A 27,051-nucleotide genomic window follows, 5' to 3' on the forward strand; every position below is an offset into this window, starting at 1 on the left:
TAACCAGAGTCATTCTTTGATAAATGATCACTATGAGTCAGACTCAATAGAATTTGATCAATCCTTTTTTCTGTCGTTAAGGTGGAGAACTGACAAGAATTCTCTTTCTTTATCATCAATCGAATCACTGTTCGAGACCCAGGATTCTATTTGATCATCAATCCAATCACCGTTCACATTTTTTCTTTTTCTTATCAATGAATAGATCTCTTTACTTGTATGACTTAGACGTCTCATATTTCTCGAAAAAGCGATTTGATTGATGGGATTTGGTATGATACTCATGAGATCGATGAGATTGATATTCAAATATTTCTTCTTAGAACGTATTGATTTGACCCCATAAGCGGGCCCACTGCCCCATAGCATGTTGCGCTGGAAGCATAACCCCGTATTTCTTCTATAGAATCTCCTAATTGTTCCAGAGCAACTAGAAAGAGATTCTTTAACCAGAAAAATTCAGCTCAGATGTAGGATACCTATCCAGAAGTTTTCGCAACTCAATCATGTATGATGGAATCATCAAAGATTTGACTTTTCGAATTCTATCTGTAACTCACTATAGGCTCGAGAAACAAAGAGAAGATGTGTACGAACGAGATATCCAGCAACAAGAAGAAGGAAAAGGATTGCATAGAGGAACTCCCGAACATTTTGCGATCTCAGATGTGTCGATATCAATGGTGACTCATTATTTCGATGAATCATTTCTTCGGACAAAAGAAGATTATGTAAACACTTACTCGAAATCTCACTTATCAGATTCATTGTGGAAGACACAATTTTTTCTGAAGAATTCGCCATGATATATTTGATCCATGCATAATATCATGAAAAATGGATACAAATTTTTGGCTGCTACGTAGTATCGGCAATAGGTCTGAAAAGTATCTAAAAATATCAAATTTAGATATTTGTACCCTGTCGAAGTAAGGAACCATGGCATATATGTTTGGAATAGATTCCATTTTGAGAGAGTTGAAAAAGCACTATCTCGTTGAAAGGTTCTATACATCTGCCCTTTCTCAAGGCATTTCTTTAGACAAAGACTCCGTTTTTTCCTCTTTTCGGATGGTAAATATTTCTCAGAACATGGAGTGCGAATCAAACCCATGTTTGAATTGAAATTGAGATACTGCTGCAAGTTCTTACCCTCTGAATCAGATAAATCCATTGGAATTCCTATCTAAATTAATAGTAATAGAACCACAGCCGCTTAGATATTACATATATAACTAATTAATATCTAATATTACATATACATGTGTTTCTTGGATAACGTAAATCAACCATTCATATCTTACATTCAATCGGATTATAGAATCATTCTTCGAAACATTCACAAGAGTTGTCTTATACTAATTAGAGTACATAAATCTAGTTAGGCCCCCCTAACCAATCCATTTTTTTTTTATAAATTTGAATTTTTTTTGTATACAGATAGTACGAATTTGTTGAAAAATTTGAATTCGTTGAGTGTGTAAAATCGTGAAAATTCAAATGAAAGTTGAAGAACATACCAAATTGAGTAAACTTAATGGAAAATTAATTACATTAGATGTACAAATCATCCAAATTCGTACTATCTGTACATCTAATGTACACAATTTTTCCTTGAGTTTTCACAGTTTTGTACATTCAACGAATTCAAATTTTTAAACAAATTCATACGATCTATACATCTAACGTACATACTTTTCCATTGAATTTTCATTATTTTGTACTTTCAACGAAATCAAATTTCTCAACAAGTCTAGACTATTTGTACATCTTATGTACACCTTCATGATTTGGTAAGTTCATTGATTTTCCATCGATTTTTCTCGAATTTCTACATTCAACTAATTCGAACTTTTTACAAATTCGAATTTTTCGAGGCATTTACCATTAGGTGATTTATATGAATCATTCATTTTTCTTTCATGGAGTTTGTCCATTATTCATATAGTTACATATTAAAAAAAAAAAAACACAAAAGCCATTTAAGTGCAATAACTGCGCCAATGCTAAAAATAGTTTATGTAGAAAACAGTGAACAATTTTTATAAGAAACAGTGAACAGTTTTAATTAATGCAAAAAATGAATTTTATGAATGCGGTAAGCAGCTTCGAATATACAATAAACATGATGTGTAGAGAGAAATTTTATTAACATAGAAACAGATTTTATCAATGCAGAAAAACAATTCGATTATTGTGAAATTTAAACATGAAAAAGTATTCAGATTTGACTTTCAAAATTTAGAAACATGATTTCACTAGGTGTTTTATGAGAAAACAGTGCACAATTTTTTAAATAGTGAACATAGAATAATTTACACAGAAAAGAGAGTGAACAATTTTTTAAATAATGTTGAATAAAAAATAATTTTATGCAAAATACTAGAAATAGTTTATGCAGAAATAGTAAACAATTTTCATGAGAAAATAGTGAACAATTTTACTTAATGTAGAAAACAGTTTTACTTAATGAACAGTTCTACATTCAACTAATTTGAACTTTTTTACAAATTCGAATTTTTCAAGGCATTTACGTTAGGTGATTTATACGAATCATTCATTTTTCTTTCATGGAGTTTGTCCATTATTCATATGGTTACATATTTAAAAAAACACAAAACCATTTAAGTGCAATAACTGCGCCAATGCTAAAACAGTTTATGTAGAAAACAGTGACCAATTTTTATGAGAAAACAATGAACAATTTTAATTAATGCAAAAAACATATTTATGAATGCGGTAAGCAGCTTCGAATATATAATAACATGATGTGTAGATTGCAAATTTTATCAACCTAGAAACAAATTTTATCAATGCAGAAAAACAAATTTGATTATTGTGAAATTTAAACATGAAAAAGCATTCAGATTTGACTTTTAAATTTAGAAAATACGATTTCACTAGGTGTTTTATGAGAAAACAGGAACAATTTTTTAAATAGTGAACAGAAAATAATATACGCATAAAAGAGAGTGAACAAGTTTTTAAATAATGCTGAACAGAAAATAATTTTATGCAGAATGCTAGATATAGTTTATGCAGAAAACAATGAACAATTTCTATGAGAAACAGTGAACAGTTTTAATTAATGCAAAAAACAGATTTTATGAATGCAGTAAGTAGATTTGAATATACAGTAAATATGATGTGCAGAGAGCAAATTTTATTAATGTAGAAACAAATTTTATCAATGCAGAAAATATATTCGATTATTGTGAAATTCAAACATGAAAAAGCATTCAGATTTGGTGTTTAAATTTAGAAAACACGATTTCACTAGTGTTTTTATGAAGAAACAGTGAACAATTTTTTAAACAGTAAACAGAAAATAATTTATGCTGAAAAGAGAGTGAACAATTTCTTAAATAATGCTAAACAGAAAATAAATTTATGCAAAATCGTATAAATAGTTTATACAGAAAATAGTGAATAATTTTTATGAGAAAACAATGAACAATTTTAATTAATGTAGAAATTAAATTCATATTTTGAAATTAAAATCTCTATATTTTACAATGCTTCTGTTTAAATAAATAAAAACATAAAAAAAAGCCACTTACTTTTATCTTATGTTTATTTGTCGATTATCCCCAAACAAAAAAAAAAAAAATTTACACAGTACTCGAGTTTGAAATATTGTACATTACTGTTTTACATTTCATAATATATATATATATATATATATATATGTTCTCTCTAAAAATAAATTCCTAACTCTGCCACTAATTGTAACACAAAATTGTGCTAAATTATGTGTCTTTAGTTTTACTATTAAAAGAACAGTGCTTGAGTTAGACAAGAATGATTGAAGGTTGTAGAGAAATTGGACAATAATTAATGATCAACACAAGGTACAATCATTATAGAGTACAACCCAATATTAAAAAGAGGAGTACTTGGGTTAAATGTTCTTCAGAAATATTAGACAGTGATAAATGATCCAAAAATTCCAAGAAAACCTAATAAATCACAATTCTTGTAATAATTGTCTATTTAATAGATTCTGAGCGGTAAAGAAAAAGTAGTGAGTCTATGTAAAAGTGATATACAACCAGTCACAATTTATTACGTAAAATAATTGTAACAAAATTTATGACATTTTATCTGGTATTAGAATTACTCTTATTGATCAATATAGTCTATCCATAAAAAAATAAAATAAAATAAAAAGATCAATATAGGGTCTGTTTAGATAGAACTTATTTTGCTGAAACTGAAAACTGAAAACACTGTAGTAAAATAATTTTTAAATGTGTGAATAGTGCCGTGAGACCAATTTTTAATAAAAAAGTTGCTAAAAAGTGAGATTTGTGGGTCTCGTGAAGAGTGCACGAGATCCACTGATGTGCTAAAAAGTTAACAATATACGGCTACTGTTCATGAACAATAACCGTGTCCCTTGAAATGAGTACTGTAGCAGAGAAAAAAAAAAAAAAAGAAAAACAAGAAAAACGCAAACGCAACCGTAGAAAACGTGTATCCAAACCCACAAATAGTCTCAAATGTAGGTGGTCCCCATATGTGGTTTTTTTTTTAGAGAATATTAGGCAATATTTGAATTTGTTGCTAAATGTTGAAAACGTGCTTCAGCCATGAATGTAATAATATTAATAATAATTTCAGATGTGCCATGCTTTATGTCGCACATTTGTATAAGAAGGTTTGGAACTCCTTGTAGAGTAGTGGAAGCAAAAACCTAAAAGAGAGAGAGAGAGAAAGAAAAAGAGTGTTGTGAGAGAGAAGAAATGGAAAGGAGGCCATGCAGTGCGAAAGGTGTAATCAGAGGAGCATGGTCTGCATGGGAAGATAAGATCCTTAAAAACTACATTGAAATCCATGGAGAAGGGAAATGGACAGACCTTCCTCAAAGAGCTGGTTCTAACTTCTAACAATATATGTTGCACTATATATTCTCTCTTCTATCAAAGCAGTTCTCTTTTGTTGATTATTCATACTGACACTTACTTCTTATTTTGGAGGGCTGAGGAGATGTGGGAAGAGTTGCCGGCTTCGTTGGTTGAATTATTTAAGGCCAGATATTAAGAGAGGCAACTTTTCTGAGGACGAAGAAGATCTCATTATTAAACTACACAAGCTTCTTGGTAACAGGTATGAGAAATCCACTTCTTCTCCTCCGGAGCCGGTTCAATATAATTTGAGATTTGAGGTGATAAATTTAAATAATGGTTTTTATATTCAAATATAGATTAAGTAAATTATTCATAAATATATATATAAATTAAATAATTTTATTTAATATTAGAGATATAATTTTTTCCACAACTTTATGTGATGATAAGTTGAATACATTGTTCAAAAAGTTATATACCTAACAGTGATCTTCATATATAATATTGTATAAAGATTTTATTTATTTATTAAGTTCTTCTGAGTAAACCAAAATATATTTTAGATTAAAAAGAAAACTAAATACATTATTATTATTATTATTATTATTATCATTCTCTGATTTAAATACGATAAACAATACCTTTTTTATTATAATAATTTTAGGATGAAATGTTAAAAACACCTTAGAGCATCTCCAAGAGCATTGGTATCCGGCTATATTAGCCAAAATTTGGAGAACTTGTGCATTGTTTATGCTCCAGCAGATTTGGTAAACTTGGTTTTTTTTTTTTGGCTCATGAACAGTAGCCCATCAAGTCTGATGGGCTATTGTAGATTAGCAACTGATTTTTTTTCATTAAAAAATTCCAGCACTTAATATTTTATTACTTCTTTCTCTTTCTTCTTTGATTTGTTTCTTCTCACAGAACAATTCTTGCTCTCACAAAAAAAAATTCTTGCTCTCATAAAAAACTGATTTAATTTAAACAACAAATCTAAAATCAAAACAACAACAGATCAAGAACAGAAAAAAAAAAAAAAATTTAGAACAACAATAAAAGATCAAGAAAAAAAGATAGAGACGTATGTGTGTGGTGGAGCAACAACGGTGAGGAGGAGGAGCAACGGTGGTGGTGTGGTGGAGCAAAGGTGATTTCTCCTTTCTCTCCATGCGTGTTTGTGTGTGTTTGAAGATAATGGTAGAAAAGGAAAAGAAAAAGAGTACAAAAGGAGAGAGCTGGAGAAAGAAATAGAGAGGGAGGTTCTGGAAGTGGAAAGTAGAGAAAAAAAAAAAAAAAAAAAAGAGGATGAGATTTATAGGTAAGCCATGCAGTGCGAAAGGTGTAATCAGAGGAGCATGGTCTGCATGGGAAGATAAGATCCTTAAAAACTACATTAAAATCCATGGAGAAGGGAAATGGACAGACCTTCCTCAAAGAGCTGGTTCTAACTTCTAACAATATATGTTGCACTATATATTCTCTCTTCTATCAAAGTAGTTCTCTTTTGTTGATTATTCATACTAACACTTACTTCTTATTTTGGAGGGCTGAGGAGATGTGGGAAGAGTTGCCGGCTTCGTTGGTTGAATTATTTAAGGCCAGATATTAAGAGAGGCAACTTTTCTGAGGACGAAGAAGATCTCATTATCAAACTACACAAGCTTCTTGGTAACAGGTATGAGAAATCTACTTCTTCTCCTCCGGAGCCGGTTCAATATAATTTGAGATTTGAGGTGATAAATTTAAATAATGGTTTTTATATTCAAATATAGATTAAGTAAATTATTCATAAATATATATATAAATTAAATAATTTTATTTAATATTAGAGATATAATTTTTTCCACAACTTTATGTGATGATAAGTTGAATACATTGTTCAAAAAGTTATATACCTAACAGTGATCTTCATATATAATATTGTATAAAGATTTTATTTATTTATTAAGTTCTTCTGAGTAAACCAAAATATATTTTAGATTAAAAAGAAAACTAAATACATTATTATTATTATTATTATTATCATTCTCTGATTTAAATACGATAAACAACACCTTTTTTATTATAATAATTTTAGGATGAAATGTTAAAAATACCTTAGAGCATCTCCAAGAGCATTGGTATCCGGGTATATTAGCCAAAATTTGGAGAACTTGTGCACTGTTTATGCTCCAGCAGATTTGGTAAACTTGGTTTTTTTTTTTTTTTTTGGCTCATGAACAGTAGCCCATCAAGTCTGATGGGCTATTGTAGATTAGCAACTGATTTTTTTTCACTAAAAAATTCCAGCACTTAATATTTTATCACTTCTTTCTCTTTCTTCTTTGATTTGTTTCTTCTCACGGAACAATTCTTGCTCTCACAAAAAAAATTCTTGCTCTCATAAAAAACTGATTTAATTTAAACAACAAATCTAAAATCAAAACAACAACAGATCAAGAACAGAAAAAAAAAAAATTTAGAACAACAATAAAAGATCAAGAAAAAAAGATAGAGACGTATGTGTGTGGTGGAGCAACAACGGTGAGGAAGAGGAGCAACGGTGGTGGTGTGGTGGAGCAAGGGCGATTTCTCCTTTCTCTCCATGCGTGTTTGTGTGTGTTTGAAGATAATGGTAGAAAAAGAAAAGAAAAAGAGTACAAAAGGAGAGAGCAAGAGAAAGAAATAGAGAGGGAGGTTCTGGAAGTGGAAGTAGAGAAAAAAGAAAAAGAAAAAAAGAGGATGAGATTTATAGGTATACGTGTGTAGTGCAGAAAAAACAAGAAAAAAAAAGAAAAAAAAAAAAGGAAACATATGGATGAAAGAATAGAAATACTACCGCAATATTTTTACAATATTTTTACAATAAATCTTAAGTAACAAATTGTTATTAGTTAATGTTGACGAGTAAAAAAAATAATTTCAGTGGTGGGTTTAAATTAGAACTAGTAATAACTTTTCACATAAATAATGAATGAAGAAATAATATTTAAATGAGATAGAGAATGTGATAGAGAATCTGTTGGAAGTGTATTTGAAAAAGTGGGTAGGTAAAAGCTAAATGTCACTGTTCATTCTCCAAACAGTACAAAAATTTGTTGAAGCTGCTGGAGATACTCTTACACATTGCTATTAATTGCAAATTTGATAATATATAGTGATAAGTATAACAAGTATTAAATAAAAGATCAACATAAGTAATAGTGAATTTAATTTTGAGAAAAAAAATTTATAAAATCCACAATTGTGCAAATCATAAACAAGTGAAAGAAACTCATTTTGCATGTGAGGGTTTTATTTATTTATTTATTTTTTAAAATTCAATAGTTACAAAGGAAGATGAAATATTTGAACTTTGAATATTTTCATTAAAAATATCATGAAGTGTCAATCAGTTGAACTAGAGGAAATTTGCATAGATTATGTGGTCTTTTTTTTCCTTTGGGTCTGGGGAAAATTCCCCTCCCTCCTCCCAATTGTCACACTATAAAGTGATAAATTAATTTGCTTACAAACTAGACGTTGTGTAATGGGTGTTGCAGTTGGTCACTCATTGCTCGGAGATTACCGGGACGAACTGACAATGAGATAAAGAATTACTGGAACACCATTTTAAGCAAGAGGGTGCAAGGTGACAAGATTCATGAACAAAGTAGTAGAATATTAAAATCCATTCGAAGGATAAGAAAGTCGACATCAGAGTCCAATCTGGGTAAAAACCGGTTGCTCACCCTGTGATTCGACCAAAAGCAATGCGGTGCACAAAGGTTATCCTCCCATGGCAACCAGATAATAATCAAATGTTCAATGAAAATATAGTTCCTTATGGGAATAGTGAAAACCTATTTCCTTCAGTTCAGCCGGAGAATAATATCTCTGACTTTCTAAAAGATTTGGATATAAATTACCTTTTGAGATCGGATATGCAAAATTTAGATGGCCACCAAACAAATGAAATCAACGTACGTAACATTGTGTTGGATTTGCCAGTTTCTGGATGTGATGCCAAGCTTAAAGATTTAATGGATGAAGGGAAGCCGGAGAATTGGAGGGCTACTAATCCTTTTCAGCCAAATGAAGCTATGGATCTTAACACATTGGCTTCTTTTTTGGATTTAGAAGATGCATGGATTAGCTGAAAGTAAACAAGATGCATAACTAAGCCCATTATCTTCATGAATAATTGGTGCCCATCGTTGTTAGCATTTTCTTATGTTGTGGGTTAGTATTGTCATCTATGTGTATCTAATTAAATCATGAATAGTTGGAGTGTATTTTGCTTGGCATTTGTTGAACTCAATAATGGATAATGCTCACCACATGTTAATATTAGACATTTTTCAGTTGCAAATGTATTGGTTTGACCCATTAAAGCCCAATACATTAATACTCTCATATACCAAATATATATATACACACTCACATGTATGCACTATAGGGGTGTGCAAAAAACCGAAGAGCTGAAAAAACCGCTTCAAACCGACCGAATTGATGCAAAAATTTCGGTTCGGTTTCGGTTTCGGTTCGGTTTCGACTTTTTATATAATAAAACCAAAAATTTTGGTTCGGTTTTCGGTTGCAAATTTTAATGCACCGAACTGACCGAACTGAACCTGTATATATATTTATGTAATACTCTGTCACGTTGGAGTTTGTAGCTTAGTGGTATGATGTGGATGTAATGACTAAGTGTTCTCTTGTTCGAGCCTTCGCGTAAACCTTTTTGAGTTTTTTAGGTTTTTTAAAACCATTAAAAGTTAAAAACCCTAGAATCTTATATTTATAGGTTTTGCCCTTTTCTTTCCAGCCACCCCTCCTCCATTTTTTTCTCTTACCTGGAAATAGAGCATTTTATTCCTTTCTCTTCTCCTCAGCCCTGACCCCCTCCCCAATGTTGCTATTATGATTTGATTTTGCTATTGGTTTTTGCTTCTATGTTTCTTCTTGATTTTGTCTCTCATTCCAAAACCACCCATGTTCTTCTCTCTTTCTTGTTGGTTTTTTTTCTCCTCTTCAAATGTGTTGGCCCTACGAGGAGTCCAGTCTTTGATGGCGTTGCCGGTGACATCCACAAGCCACGCCGGCCAGCCTTGTTGGTTCCTAACCATGCAAGGTTCGACTTTCTTTAATTTCTCCATAATTTAATCTCTCTTTTTTATATTCTGGGTTTTTTTTTTTTATTTTATTTTATTTTATTTTTTTTAGATCTTCAATTCTGGGTTTGTTTTAGATCTTCAATTATGGGTTTGTTTATTATTAAATCAATGCTATTTTTTCAATTTTTATGTGCAAATAAAGTTAGGGTTGTGAAAAAACTCATGTACTTGGTTGTTTATATTCTGGGTTTTTTTTTTCTTTGTTTGATTTCTTGGAAAATAAATGATGAGGAAACCGAAAAAACGATCGAAACCGAAATCCAACCGAAACTGATGGTTTTTCAACTATTTTGGACGGTTTCGGTTGAGAATTTCACCAACCAAAAATTTCGGTTTCGGTTGTCCAACATGTAGAAAACCAACTGAAACCGAACCGACACACCCCTAATGCACTACATATTGTGTTAGTGGTACCCAAATATGTGTTTGTGATTGCAAATGAAGAGGTGTAATTCACCTTCCTCACACAAAAACAACCATTCTTGACATTGTAGGAACTTGTGCTTCTTCCTCTCATTCTCATGGCGAGTTTCTCATTAGTTGTGTTTTGTCTACCTACTATTTTTAAAAATAAATATATACTAGTGATATTTGAGAGTTTGGTAAATTGTTTTTAGTTTTCACCCCCTTTTGTTCTTTGGATGTTTTAATTCCTTTTCTTTTTTGTTATGTGGATCTTGGTTGAAAATTTTCAACAATTGCTTCATGTGTTGTCACGTATGAGTAGTGGATTGTATGTGTATATTGTATTGATTGAATAAACATATAGACATTGTTGGCTCCATATGGAGTTCAAGGTGGTCATAGGACCACCCTCACCTGGTAAAAAAATTAATTATTATATATAAATTTTAAAAATTTTATGATTTTATTATCCTTAAGAAATTTTTGTGACCACCCTAAAATTTTTTAGGTTCAATGTAATTAATTTTTGGACAAAATTTAGCAACAAACTTGATTGTAGACTAAGATTACAACTCTACTCAATATATATATATATATATTTGGATGTGAATTGTGTCAAATCACCATTTTCTTCTTATATCCTCCATATTTGCAAAATTTCAAAAAGAATAAAAAATCAATAGCTATTTCATCAATCAAATCTTTAAATTTTGAGTTTTTGTAGTCTAAAATTACATAAAATCTAAGTTTATGAATCAAATAGTAAATAACATCCGATTAACATAAAATTTGACATGTATTTTAAGAACATAAAGAATAAGCAATTCAATAGTTAGATTTTCAAAATATGTAGTTATGTTAATTTGTTTAGTGAGAGTTATAGTCTTAGGTTACAGCTAAGTTTATAACTAAACTTTGACTTTAAATTTTTGCTTCGTTAACAATATATTAAGTCATTACAAAAAAAAAAAAAGTCCCAATAAATTTTTTATCTAACTAAAATTTTGAAAGAGATGTAACTTATAACATTGATAATGAAACTATCATGCAAAGATTTTAAAATAAAAAAAAAAAATTGCAAAAGAAAATTGTAAGACTTTATGTACACTAAAAAAAATGGGCATGTAGTGGTGTTTTCTATAAACGCTACTATAGACATACCTATATCTATGTTCAGGGATTTCTATAATTGCATTTTAAAACAATGGGTCTATAATAGCGTTTTTAAGGGCCTATAGTGGCGTTTGTCCTGGTCTTACAAACGCTACTATAGGTCTTAAAAAAAAATAACCAAAAAAAAAAAAGGACCTATAGTGGCGTCTATAGGCACTTTGTATTGCAATTTTTTTTTTTAAAATAAGGGCCAAAGGATAAAAAGACCTATAGTGGCATTTGTCAACGACAAATGCCACTATAGGCACTTTTTATTTTTTATTTTTTTAATAAGGGCCAGAGGAGAAAAAAGACATACAGTGGCGTTTGACAAATGCCACTATAGGCACTTTTTATTTCAATATTTTTTTTTTAATAAGGGCTAGAGGAGAAAAAAGACCTATGGTGGCATTTGACAAACGCCACTATATGCCCTCCTATAGTGGCGTTTGAAAAATGCCACTATGGGTTCTTAAAGATATTAAAAATAAAATAAAAATATACCCAATCCGTAAAACAAAACTATGGTATATTTTAGGAATATGTCATAGAATATTCCTAGAATATTTTATGACATATTCCAAACTATTTCTTAAAAAAAAAAAAAAAAAAACTTAATACGTAAAACAAAAGCTATGATATATTCTATGGCATATTCCAGAATATTCGGTTAAAAAAAAAAATTTAAAATCACTCCTCTGTATAAATCTTAGACTCTCTCTTGTGGTCCTAGCCATGGTTTGCCTCAATTATGACATGACCCATTATTTTTCCTCTACCATTCACACTTTGTTACATCATAATTGTGATAAAAAGTTGTAAAATATTTTGTAACACTAAGGGGGTGTTTGGTACAACATTTCAAAAAAAAAAAAAAAACACATATTTTATAATAACATTACATGTATTTCCACACATCTTTTCACCCACACGTATTTTCACACATATTTTCAAACAACAAAACACGTGTTTTTAAGTGCATGTACCAAACACCTAAATTTTTCCATTTAAAAAAATTTTAAATATTAATTAAAAGTAATTATAATCATAGGAGGTTAGTTGTTATTGGTTCAAATTTGAACCTAATACTAAGATTATTTTTTTGCCCTAATAATAACAACCAGTAACAACTTACCACTTAAAATTTGTTGTAAAAATGTTGTGGATATATTATTTCATTTCTCTCTCTCTCTCTCTCTCTCTATATATATATATATCTATACATATAAATTTTAAAAAAAAAACATTAAAACCCACTTACCCCCACTCCCATATCTCTCCCTTATCTGCACGAGACTTCCTTTCTCTTTTGTGTTTTTTTCCCCCTTATCTCCACTCCACCATCTTTCTTCTTTTCTTTTTCTTTCACTCTTCTTTCACTTCACACTTGGATTGATTCTTTTCTCTTCCTTTCCTTTTTGATTTTATTTCTTCTGTTTTATTTGTGGTGGTGTTAATGTTTATGGGTTTTGGATTTGCAGATGGTGTTGCAGCTTACTGATTTTGTTCAAATTTGTAGATGGTGTTTGATGCTATTGGTTGTATAGTTGTAGGTAAGTTTTTTTTTTTTTTTTTTTAATTTTTAATTTATGATTGTTTTGGTCTATTCATTTTTTGATAATAGTCCTTGTTTGCTGTCAACTTTACTTCGTGGGTCTTAGAGATTTTGATTAATTTTTGTGAATTCTTTGGCTTTTTATTTTTATAAATTATTGATAGGTCTATCTCAAGTGTGATAATATCTTTGTTAATAGAACTAAGAAAGTAGTGAAAAATTCAAAATCAATTTGATGATTTCTTTTTTCAGGTTGGTCTATGGCGGCTAAATGTGTTGGGGTGGAGTTGCTATTTTTATTTTATTTTTGGATGTGAGCATGTTGTGTTTGATTTTGAATTATTTTAGGTGGGTTTGTGTTTAATTTTGAATTTTCTGGGCTAGCTATAGTGTTTGTATTTTGTTTTGTACCTTTTAATTTAATTAAAATTGTAATTTTAATTCAATTAAAAAAATTTCACAGAAAAAAAAGCTTCTAATTAGCAAAAATTAATATTTGGTAATCTTATTTATTTAGTTTTTGGTGGTGTTTTTGGCTATAGTGGCGTTCTACAAATGCCATTATAGATTTGTAACCACTATAGGGTGAGTCTACAGTGGCGTTTGACAAAAATGCCACTATAGGTCTGCCCTATAGTGGCGTTCTAAAACGCTGCTATAGCCTTTTCTAAAAAAAAATTGGTCTATAGTGGCGTTTCTATAAGGCAGACCTATAGTGACAGTATAATAAACGCCACTATAGCAAACGCTGCTATAGCCCAAATAGGCCTATAATGACATTTTTAGTACCTATAGTGGTGTTTCACAAACGCCACTATAGGTCCAGTTTTTTGTAGTAGTATTTGTGTGTGTGTGTTTTGGTCAATATATGAAGTTATCTTTTTATTAATTTTTGGTCAATAATATCTACCCTAAAAAATATTTCTGGAGCCACCATTAGATATAGAGCGACAACCTTTGGCTATAGAGTGACACGCCTACTAACCCTAACACACCCCATTACATGTCAACAACTTCGTAAGCCACTCATCAATACCATTTTTTTTTTAATAATCGCTGTCCGTCAAAAAAGACATTATAAACACCACCGGTACTACTTCTAGGGGTTCTTTCGCTTTTTATTTCTATTTGTTGTCTTAATTAAGTTAGGTTTGATTACAATTTTTTCTTTTTTTTTAATCAAGCAAAATTTTTATTTTTATTTATTCATATTTTATTTATAAAGCTAATTTTTCATTGAAACACAAAATTCGCCAGTGCTCCTATAATTTCATTAGTACGTAGTACGCCAGCCATGAGGTTTTGCCTTTTATGGTTTGTGATAGGCCAAAAACTTATTGACCCTTTGTGATAAATTAATTGATTAATTAACTAAGTTTATTAATTAATCAAATTAACATGCAAAGTGCGTGGTAGCACAAACAAATCACCAATAACTAAAGTATGCAGCAGAAACTAAATTGACACGGTGATTTGTTTATGAATGGGGAAAACTTACACAGCAAAAACCCTACCGGTTGATTTTAAGGTCACCACTCTCGAGAATCCATTATTATCATAACAAGTGGTTATAAGTAAAGGAATCTCAGTACTTTATACCAGCCTACAGTTAAACCCTTACCTTAATACCCAATTAAACTTATTCTGTAGTGACAATCTCTCATTTTCAATGCACGACTCCTAGTATGTGACTAACCAATTGCGCGGATCCCAGTACGCGACTTTAATTACCAACTAGAGAAGGTTGTTGGCTGCAAAGTTCTTCAGTTCATCACACGATGAAGATTGAGAATCTTCTTGGTCACAAAACCTTACGGTGCACAAAACACAGTAGTTTCTTCACAAGAAAGATGAACTAGGGCAAACTAGGTCTCTGGTCATAATTTGCTTGAACAAAACTTTGCTTAACACTTGTGCAACTTGTGTCACCTTTGACGGCCCTTAAAATAATCTTTATATATGTCTAGGGTTGTGAGAAAAGAAAGCCCAAACATACAATCACGGATTGGATGAAAAACATACCAAAAATTATGAGTTTCATAAACCTCGATAGATGTCCTATTTGTCGAGTTGCTATCGAGTCACGGGCTAGAATAGCTTTTCAAGGCTTGATAGATACTAGCTGTCAAGCTTTAATGAACAACACTTTCTGACTTGATTCTTGGACAGACTTGCATGGCTTTAACACTTGAATTTGAAACAAGGTTTCTTGAAGCATCAAACACATCCTAGATCTATCTAATTATAAGTAAAGTGCGTTTTGTCAAAGGATTAACTAATTACATAAAATAGTGACATATGTTCCTAATATGTGAAACACATATGTCCTAACAATTTGTGTCATGTACAAATGGTACCGAAGAAAGAGGCAAGGAACACAAAAATATTCATAATTTCTTGTCACAATGGTAACATGGGAGACTGTGAGTGAAGAAAAAATTGTGGGGGTCATGTGTAAGTGATAGTTAACCACTCACAATCTGCTACACCAGAGTTGTGACAAAAAAATTATGGAATAATTTATGATTCTAGAACTAATCAAGTACTGAAGATAAGATATCATACATCTTCAAATAGCCATGTGCCCTACAGGCAGCCCTGCTCTAATTTAAAAAAAAATTATGGAAATTTTTAAAAAATATTAATGGATGCATCAATTGATAAAAGCCAATTTTTATTTTGCAGATGAGGGTGTTTTTAATTTATGAGGTTCATATGTTGCAAATTTAAGGGATATTTGAGCTTAGAAATTCTACTACAATTTAATCTAAGTGTGTATGTGTGTGTATATATATATATATATATATTAAAAGCTCATTCTTAAAGACTTGAACCTCAGTCATTGTCCCATTCCTTCCACTCCACAAGAACTTAAATTAGCAAAAATTAATATTTGGTAATCTTTTTTTTTTTTTTTTTTTGGTGGTGTTTTTGGCTATAGTGGCATTCTACAAATGCCATTATAGATTTGTAACCACTATAGGGTGAGTCTACAGTGGCGTTTGACAAAAATGCCACTATAGGTCTGTCCTATAGTGGCATTCTAAAACGCTGCTATAGCCTTTTCTAAAAAAAAAAATTGGTCTATAGTGGCGTTTCTATAAGGCAGACCTATAGTGACAGTACAATAAACGTCACTATAGCAAACGCTGCTATAGCCCAAATAGGCCTATAATGGCGTTTTTAGTACCTATAGTGGTGTTTCACAAACGCCACTATAGGTCCAGTTTTTTTGTAGTAGTATTTGTGTGTGTGTGTGTGTTTTGGTCAATATATGAAGTTATCTTTTTATTAATTTTTGGTCAATAATATCTACCCTAAAAAATATTTCTGGAGCCGCCATTAGATATAGAGCGACACCCTTTGGCTATAGAGTGACACGCCTACTAACCCTAACACACCCCATTACATGTCAACAACTTCGTAAGCCACTCATCAATACCATTTTTTTTTTAATAATCGCTGTCCATCAAAAAAGACATTAGAAACACCACCGGTACTACTTCTAGGGGTTCTTTCGCTTTTTATTTCTATTTGTTATCTTAATTAAGTTAGGTTTGATTACAATTTTTTCGTTTTTTTAATCAAGCAAAATTTTTATTTTTATTTATTCATATTTTTTTTATAAAGCTAATTTTTCATTGAAACACAAAATTCGCTAGTGCTCCTATCATTTCATTAGTACGTAGTACGCCAGCCATGAGGTTTTGCCTTTTATGGTTTGTGATAGGCCAAAAACTTATTGACCCTTTTGTGATAAATTAATTGATTAATTAACTAAGTTTATTAATTAATCAAATTAACATGCAAAGCGCGTGGTAGCACAAACAAATCACCAATAACTAAAGTATGCAGCAGAAATTAAATTGACACGGTGATTTGTTTATGAATGGGGGAAACTTACACAGCAAAAACCCTACTGGTTGATTTTAAGGTCACCACTCTTGAGAATCCATTATTATCACAACAAGTGGTTATAAGTAAAGGAATCTCAGTACTTTATACCAGCCTACAGTTAAACCCTTACCTCAATACCCAATTAAACTTATTCTGTAGTGACAATATCTCATTTTCAATGCACGGCTCCTAGTATGTGACTAACCAATTGCGCGGATCCCAGTACGCGACTTTAATTACCAACTAGAGAAGGTTGTTGGCTGCAAAGTTCTTCAGTTCATCACACGATAAAGATTGAGAATCTTCTTGGTCACAAAACCCTACGGCGCACAAAACACAGTAGTTTCTTCACAAGAAAGATGAACTAGGGCAAACTAGGTCTCTGGTCATAATTTGCTTGAACAAAACTTTGCTTAACACTTGTGCAACTTGTGTCACCTTTGACGGCCCTTAAAATAATCTTTATATATATCTAGGGTTGTGAGAAAAGAAAGCCTAAACATACAATCACGGATTGGATGAAAAACAGACCAAAAATTATGAGTTTCATAAACCTCGATAGATGCACTATTTGTCGAGTTGCTGTCGAGTCACGGGCTAGAATAGCTCTTCAAGGCTTGATAGATACTAGCTGTCAAGCTTTAATGAACAACACTTTCTGACTTGATTCTTGGACAGACTTGCATGGCTTTAACACTTGAATTTGAAACAAGGTTTCTTGAAGCATCAAACACATCATAGATCTACCAAATTATAAGTAAAGTGCGTTTTGTCAAAGGATTAACTAATTACATAAAATAGTGACATATGTTCCTAATATGTGAAACACATATGTCCTAACAATTTGTGTCATGTACAAACGGTACCGAAGAAAGAGGCAAGGAACACAAAAACATTCATAATTTCTTGTCACAATGGTAACATGGGAGACTGTGAGTGAAGAAAAAATTGTGGGGTCATGTGTAAGTGATAGTTAACCACTCACAATCTGTTACGCCAGAGTTGTGACAAAAAAATTATAGAATAATTTATGGTTCTAGAACTAATCAAGTACTAAAGATAAGATATCATACATCTTCAAATAGCCATGTGCCCTGCAGGCAGCCTTGCTCTAATTTTTAAAAAAAAATTATGGAAATTTTTTTAAAATATTAATGGATGCATCAATTGATAAAAGCCAATTTTTATTTTGCAGATGAGGGTGTTTTTAATTTATGAGGTTCATATGTTGCAAATTTAAGGGATATTTGAGCTTAGAAATTCTACCACCACTTAATTTAAGTGTGTATGTGTATATATATATATATATATATATATATTAAAAGCTCATTCTTAAAGACTTGAACCTCAGTCATTGTCCCATTCCTTCCACTCCACAAGAACTTATACTTGTAGAGTGACTATTGCTTCAATAGTTCATAATTGTATTATTTGTGTCACTCTAATAGTGTTACATTGTATAATCACTAACCATAGAATGTCATGTATCTAGATTTTTCTATTTTTAACTTTGATTACTTTATGGAAAAGAAAAAGTGATGTATGACAAATTGTGATTGGTAGGGTATAGAGCAAAATGCTAACAATTACAAGGACTTTTTTTTTGCGTTACTCCATAGGGTTCTTTGCGCTTTGTTTCTTTTAAAAATTAAAACCTTATTATTATTATTAAAAAAAAATGTTTTGATAATATTCCTTATAGCAAGAGTAAAATGAATGATGTTACAGAATTTACTCTCATTTTGTGAGTGTTTCTCAAAAAAAAAAAAAAAACCTATCATTTTGTGAGTGTAATTATGAGGTTTATGTAATTTTTTCATCATAAATTATTATGAATTAATATATGTGGTGGTCAATAGTCATGTGGTGGTATGAAATATGAATCAACAATCACATGAACCTTCTTGTGGAATTTGCTGCAACAAACTCGAATCTATTGACTATTGGCCACTTAATTGCTTTGGGAATTTCCTCTTGCTAGGAATGTCTGGGCTCTGTTTAGAGGAAAGCTCCAAAAATGCCGAAACAATGTCTAAGATTTTTTCCTGCTATTCAAACAGATGATAGGAAAGCTGGATACTCGTCACTTGAGTGATGGGCAGTGACTTCATCGGCGATTTGAAATGCACAGAACAAATTCTATCTTGAGAAAACTCAGGCCCAGCCGAAGAGAATCCTGGATGGTGCTCTTGGCTTCCTTGAAGGGTACCATAGACGACTCTTGTTAGTCTTTCTCCATGCTTATTTTTTTGCTTCCTCTGGTCTGAACTGTTTATTTTTTCTGTTCGCTCCCCCTTCACTTGTTTTAAAGTGTTAGTATATAGCTTAGTCAAGCCTAGCTCATCGGACTTAGCTCAGTATACTATACTTGTAGTATACTCATATTACTTGTACATTATACATACTTAACCTATATAAGACTCTCTATTGTGCAGTGTTATTTATACAGAATATACATCAATATATAGACTATTCAATCTTTCTTTCTCTCACTTTATATTCTTAACATGATATCAGAATGATTACTTTGACTTTCTAGTACCTATGATCATCTTTGTTGTTCTCCTGCTGCTTTCGCCTTCATCCAGTAACCACTGTCAGAAGCAAGTTACCGCCATCAAGCCACAGCCATGACAACCCTTGGATCCAGTCTTTTCTCTTATCAAATCGTTGAACCACGACTATGAATTGATAGATCAGACTATCCCGAGCAAAACCCAGTTGGAAAAATCCCGAGACATCTTCTCACACACCCACACGCATTGCCAAAAGTTCTTTTGCAAGTCGATCATGTGCCTCACGCGCCTCCATACTCCACCAGAACTTCCCACACGTCGAAATTGAGCTGCTGCACACTAAACCAGTCTGCGTAACGCCACGTTAGCCCTAGGGTTACGTCATCACTCTACGTTAGCATTTTGAGTCATCAATGATGTCATCTTGCCACGTCATCAGCCTGCGTCAACGTCTCGTATTAGCACACGTCATCCGTTGACCGTTGGTTCTGAGCATTGGCCGTTGACTTTGATTGTTGACCAGGTGTTGACTTTTTACCGAAAAGTCAAAAATTTTCAATAGAGCCTATGTTTTTCGCGAAGATTTCGATTTTGGACTCCGTTTCTTTGTTTGAGGTCTCTAAATCCCTCTTTTTGGTCATTTCTTTCATTATGGCTCAACAAAACGAATGAGACATTATACGTCCTATCACCATTATCATGGATGGTCCTACTCGCTATCATGCATGGTCTCAAAACATGATTGTTTTTCTCAAGGGTTGCAAACTATGGAGGTATGTAACCAATTCAATTCCCAAGCAAGTACCAATACCTTAGTCTAAAGCCACAACTGATGCTGATTCTTCCAAAACACGTGCAGCATGGACGTGGCTGCATGTGCGTCCCAAATGATTTTTTTTTTTTTTTTAACTGAAAGCCTAAAACGCACCATGGTGGAGGAAGAAGAGAGAAAAAAAATGAACAAGTGTTTTATTTATTTATTTATTTATTTCAAATCTAGAATAGTGGGTTTTTTTTTTTTTTTTAATAATAAATTTGGCATGCCCTGAATCTGATGTCTGAATCGTTGTCTTTCCACGATACAAAGGCAGCAAGAGAAACTAAGAAAATAAAAATAAGAACATTTCTTTTACAAAAATCTAGGGGCCGATTCGTTGCATTCGAATTAAAACCAAGCATATGTCATTGAATCTTCCTAAACGAATGGGGAAATATGATTTTAAACATGAGAAATGCTAAGTACATGGTTAAATGATGTCAATTCAGAAAGGGAGTTTCACACATATATATATACTTGGATTAGACTAGTGTAAAATTTTTATCTTGTATAAAAAAAAAAATCATAAAATTTTATACTCTAATAATTAATACAGGGATCCCTTCTATTGTATCCACTGTTTCTTTCTAATTTTTAATTAGATATAAGAAATGAGGTATTAAAAAATCAAATAGCACTACTTTTACTATTAAAAAAAAAAAGATATATATTATTATTATTGGATTCAACGTGGCCACACCCACACTTCAAGAATTTCTGAGTGTTAGTTTGCATTGAAAGTGAAAATACATAAAGTGTTAAGTTAATATGCTCACAATACCGATGACAATTATTTAGGGGTCCACTTAGATTTTGATTAATTTGCCCTATTTTTTATTGAGGAACTACAACCTTATTCATACAATAAAAAATTCAGAAACTTTTTTAGTCCAATAATTGATACAAGAATCCCTCCCATTAAATCTATTGTTTCCCTCTAATGTTTTAGCCAGATATAAGAAATAAGGTATTAAAAAATCAAGAAAAATGCTAACGAGTGCCCTTAGGGCACTTGTTAATAATCCATTTAAAGAAAGTTTTTATGGGAAATGAACAGCTTTTTTCATTTCTCATAAAAGTGGTATCAAAACTTTCTTAAAATGAATTATTAACTAGTGCCCTAAGGGCACTCGTTAGTATTTCCCAAAAATCAAATAGTACTACTTTTACTATTAAAAAATGATATATATTATTATTATTGGATTCAATGTGGTCACACTCACACTTCAAGAATTTCTGACCGTTAGTTTGCTTTGAAAGTTAAAATACATTAAGTGTTAAGTCAATGTGCTCACAGATGACATAAACTTAGGGGCCGACTTAGATTTTGATCAATTTGCAACCCTTTTTTTTACTGAGGAACTACAACCATATTCATACAATAAGTAGTGATATAACTTTGCTCAAGTGACATGTTGTAATTGGTATATAATAAAAAAGAAATGTTAGCAACAAAATCATGTAAAATTAATGTTTCACCAATAACAACTTACCACCTCAACAATGTTAGGAATATAATTCTTTTCACAATCTGATGAGATGATAAATTGAGTAAATTGTTAAAAAAGTTATATGCCTAAAAGTGATCATCATATATAATAATATATACAGTTTTTATTAACTTCTGAGTAAACCTAACTACATTCTAGATTTAAGAAGAAAACGAAATATTATTATTATTATTATTCGATAATTTTAATATAATAAACAACACCTTTTTTAATATAATAATTTTATGATGGAATGATAAACACCACCTGACACATTGCTATTAATTAAAAATTTGATAATATATAGTGGTAACTTTAACAAGTATTAAATAAAAGATCAACAATAATTAATAATAAATTTAGTTTTAAGAAAAAATTTATAAAATCAACGAATGTGCAAATCATAAACAAGTGAAAAGAAACTCATTTTGCATGCGAGTATTTATTATTATTATTATTATTTCAAATTCAATATTACAAAGGATGATGAAAAATTTGAACTTTAAATATTTTTTTTAGAAACATTATGAAATGTCACTCAATTGAGCTATAAGGGATACTTGCATAGATTATATGGCCTTTTTCTCCTTCGGGTTTGGGAAAAATTCCCCTCCCTCCTTCCAAATGTTACACTATAAAGTGATAAATCAATGTGCTTACAAACTATATGTTGTGTAATGAGTGTTACAGCTGGTCACTCATTGTTCGGAGATTACCAGGATGAACTGACAATGAGACAAAGAATTATTGGAACACCATTTTAAGCAAGAGGGTGCAAGGTGACAAGATTCATGAAGAAGGTAGTAGAATAGTAAAAACCATTGGAAGGATAAGAAAGTTGACATTAGACTCTTATGCAGGAATAAAATCAGTAGCTCACACAGTGATTTGACCAAAAGCAGTGCGGTGCACAAAGGTTATCCTCCCATGGCAACCATTTAATAATCAGACGGTCAATGAAAATATAGTTCCTTATGGGGATAGTAAAAACTCATTTCCTTCAGTTCAGCAGGAAAATAATATCTCTGACTTTTTGACGAGTTTGGATATAAATGACCTTTTGAGATCAGATTTGCAAAATTCAGATGGCCACTAAACCAATGATATCAATTTACGTGACATTATCTTGGATGGGGAAGGTCATCCCAGGAACATGTCTTTCTATCCTAAGGATTTGCCAGTTTTTGGACGTGATGCCATGCTTAAAGATTTAATGGATCAAGCGAAGCCTGAGAATTGGAGGGCTACTAATAATTCAACCAAATTAATGAAGCTATGGATATTAACAGACTAGCATGTTTTTTAGATTCAGAAGATGAGTGGGTTAGCTGAAAGAAAACAAGATGCATAAATATGCCCATTAGTTTCATGAATAATTTGGTGCTCATTCCTATTAGCTTTTTCTTATTTTGTGGGTTAATATAGTCATCTTTGTGTATTTAATAAAATCATGATTAGTTGGAGTGTATTCTGCTTGGCATTTGTTGAACCCAATAATGGATAATGATCACCACATGTTAATTTTAGGCATTTTTCAATTGCATATGTATTGGTTTGACCTATTAAATTAAACTCAGTACATTGATACTTCATATGTGTGTGTAGTGAGATTGCAAATGAAGAGGTGTAATTCACCTTCCTCACACACAAACACGACCATGCTTGACATTTTAGGAACTTGTGGCTTCTTCCTCTCATTCTCATGGTGAGCTTCTCATCAGCTGTGTTCCCTTCTGGTCTAGCTTCCAAGTTGCATTTCTTCGTAAGGCTCCCAAAGCTTCTAGAGTTGAATTCTTCTTCTGAATTGATTCGTAGACTTTGTTTTCTACTATTAGGATCTTCGAGACCTCTCTCACTCTTTCTGAGAAGACTGCTCATCGGTTTCCTGCATTTAGAACCATCTATTCGAATCTTGGCCACCATTCTCAAGGCCCCGGCCACCGCCATTGATTACCAATACGTTGATATTTATGCTGGAATGTTTTTGCTCTGTTTGATTCCTGAGAAACTAGTGAAAGCAAAACAAGAAAATAGAGAAGTTCGATTTTTGGTGTTCTGTTTTGTGTTGCTTTTGTTTTTTGGGAAATGGATGATTATCAGTTTGACTAAAGATAAATGCTTGTTGGTTGCTCTAGTCTAATTAGTACTAATTATAAATATTGAAAAGATTTTAGAGTTTGCAAATTTAATTCCCTTTATTTCTTTAATTTTCTAGGATACCAAACAGAGGGTTAGGTTTATGAGTGATTAAAAAATTGTGTAATTTCCAATTTGACTTTGCTAAATACATTTTGGTTATGAAAAGTCTGAAAAATTCTGACAAACAATTCATTATTCAAAGCTTACAAATTTAGGGCCCACTTGGTAATGTTGTTTTGTATTTTTTGGACAAGTGTCCGCATCGCAACGTGATCACTGATCAGTGAAACTAACCATTAGACACAAATACCACCCAAGGACATTGGCTTAAGAGCTATTTTTAGATACATTTTATGGGAAAGAGATAAAATAATTAATTTTGTTGACAGCTTTTTAGATTTCCCATAAAAATTATTCAAAACTTTCCTAATATGACCCTTGTTTTATATCTACAAAAATTGATTGGATTGAAGGAAGCCTCTTTATTCCGACTTCAAGGGCTATAAATTTAAGAAAATTGGTATGGAAATGGGAGACGAAAATATGAGAAAAGATATTATATATAATATATATACTTGATGTATATACTTTGTTAAATGTTAGAAAATAACATATGTTAAATCATATTACAAACATATTATATATACTAGCCTTATCACACACATTTTGCATGTGCAATGTGGCTTTTTTTTTTTTTTTTTGTAGGTTTTTTTTTTTTTTAATATAGGAACTTGGGGTAGTTTTCTTTTTCTTTTTCTTTTTTTAGAACATGGGGTTTTTTTTATATAGGAACATGGGGGTAGTTTGGGTCATGTACATGGGGTAGTGGGAAGTTTTATAGAACATGGATAGTTTTATAAACATGGGTAGGTTTTTCTTTTATAAAATTTTTAACAATTTACGATTTTAATCTCATTTTTATATTTTAGGAATAAAGATAAGTTAATTAAATTAGGTGTATTTTTGAAAGAAAGAAAAAAAAAAAGACAATAACTAATTTTCTAAATCCTCTTAATATATAGAGATAATGACATTTATTTGGCCAGCATGCGTGTCTAGTTGTGGTTTTGGTCCTTTACATCTGGACATGGTTGTTAAAAGCTTGTTTTGTTAGTCAAATTTTCCAAAATTTTATAGTTTCCAAAATGAGGAGTCTGTCCCACTTCTAATATGGACCAGCAACAGCCTATATAAATAGCATTTAATTTGTCAATTAGTCAGTGTCAAAATGAGAGTTTCCAGCAACCTTGAAGCCCTTTTGAGTTTTGAGAGGGTGTAAAGTGTAATGCTTTCTTCGCATGACTGCTAAGGAAACCTAGGTGATTGCCTATGTTTCTTCTCATCCTTCATTTTATATATTAGTTAAACCACTGAATTCCATTCCCACATCCATATTTTATTAAGTCCTGTCCATGCCTAAGCCTTTCAACAATAATCCACCACCAATAAATATCCAATATGAACTGAATTCTAAACGAACCAACACCATATTTTGTATTAGAAAAACAAACATCTCATACTCAATAATACATGACCGTGACTTACTACTTACTTATCACGACCCCATCCTAATGCTTAAAAGATACTCAAAAAGTCAGTGATTTAGGTAATTCTTATCAGACAGTTTAAAAGGTTCCTAGAGTGAATCTTAATATATTACTGTGAGCCCATTAGTAAAAACTCTTCCTCCAAAGAAACAATTACTACGGCAACCTCCCATCCTAACAGTCTGTTTGGATTGAAGAAGAAGAAGGGAGAGTAAAATAGAGTAGAGTAGAATTGACTCAAAATTAGCCTTTTTAAGCCAATCCTACTCTACTTCCCTCCACTCGATCCCTCTCAAACCAAGTGGGCCTAAATTTTGGAAACCCAAGAAATTAAGGCAAAATGGCAAGCATATTTTCGTCTCCCATTTCCATACCANGGGGGATGTCATGCCCCTTGACTTTCCAAAAATTACTCTTCCTTCTTCTATTTTTGGTAAATATATAAAAACTTATGTATAAATTAAAACAATAGCCCCCCATAGATTTGACCAATTTTTTTTTTTTTTTACAAAAATTACTCTTATATACCATACATAACTCATTATTTAAAAATGTTTTTAATAAATTTCATAAAAATAGAAAGTTTATAAATTATTAATATACTTTATTTTTCCTCTAATTACTCGTATATCCTATAGCTCATTGAACCAAATATATTTAGGAGACATCCTAGAAATATATAAGTAAATATTTTTGATAAAACCTTCTATATTAATTATAATGTTTTTAGAAAATTAGAGATAGGGACAATTTTTTTTTTTTTCTTTTTAGAAGAAAGCGTAAATGGGAATTTTATGGTTAGAAGTAAAAAATACTTTAATTTTTATTAATGTTATATATATATATATATATTATTTTTTTTTTGGAGAAAAGTTATATATATATATATATATACTTGATGTATATACTTTGTTAAATGTTAGAAAATAACATATGTTAAATCATATTACAAACATATTATATATATAGCCTTATCACACACATTTTGCATGTGCAATGTGGCTTTTTTTTTTTTTTTTTGTAGGTTTTTTTTTTTTTTAATATAGGAACTTGGGGTAGTTTTTTTTTCTTTTTCTTTTTTTAGAACATGGGGTTTTTTTTATATAGGAACATGGGGGTAGTTTGGGTCATGTACATGGGGTAGTGGGAAGTTTTATAGAACATGGATAGTTTTATAAACATGGGTAGTTTTTCTTTTATAAAATTTTTAACAATTTACGATTTTAATCTCATTTTTATATTTTAGGAATAAAGATAAGTTAATTAAATTAGGGTATTTTTGAAAGAAAGAAAAAAAAAAAGACAATAACTAATTTTCTAAATCCTCTTAATATATAGAGATAATGACATTTATTTGGCCAGCATGCGTGTCTAGTTGTGGTTTTGGTCCTTTACATCTGGACATGGTTGTTAAAAGCTTGTTTTGTTAGTCAAATTTTCCAAAATTTTATAGTTTCCAAAATGAGGAGTCTGTCCCACTTCTAATATGGACCAGCAACAGCCTATATAAATAGCATTTAATTTGTCAATTAGTCAGTGTCAAAA

General features: G+C 31.2%; 1 protein-coding gene across 1 annotated transcript; it reads left to right on the top strand.

Annotated features, from left to right (window-relative positions):
- Positions 1-8,584: 8,584 nt before the first annotated feature.
- Positions 8,585-8,971, top strand: LOC112003190 (uncharacterized). Its single transcript, XM_024035380.2, has one exon. It carries the CDS (start codon positions 8,585-8,587, stop codon positions 8,969-8,971), a length of 387 nt encoding a protein of 128 aa, XP_023891148.2.
- Positions 8,972-27,051: the final 18,080 nt, after the last annotated feature.

The sequence above is a fragment of the Quercus suber genome, unplaced genomic scaffold (genome assembly GCF_002906115.3).
Source record: "Quercus suber isolate HL8 unplaced genomic scaffold, Cork oak 2.0 scaffold_252, whole genome shotgun sequence".
In the NCBI taxonomy this organism is placed as follows: Eukaryota; Viridiplantae; Streptophyta; class Magnoliopsida; order Fagales; family Fagaceae; genus Quercus; species Quercus suber.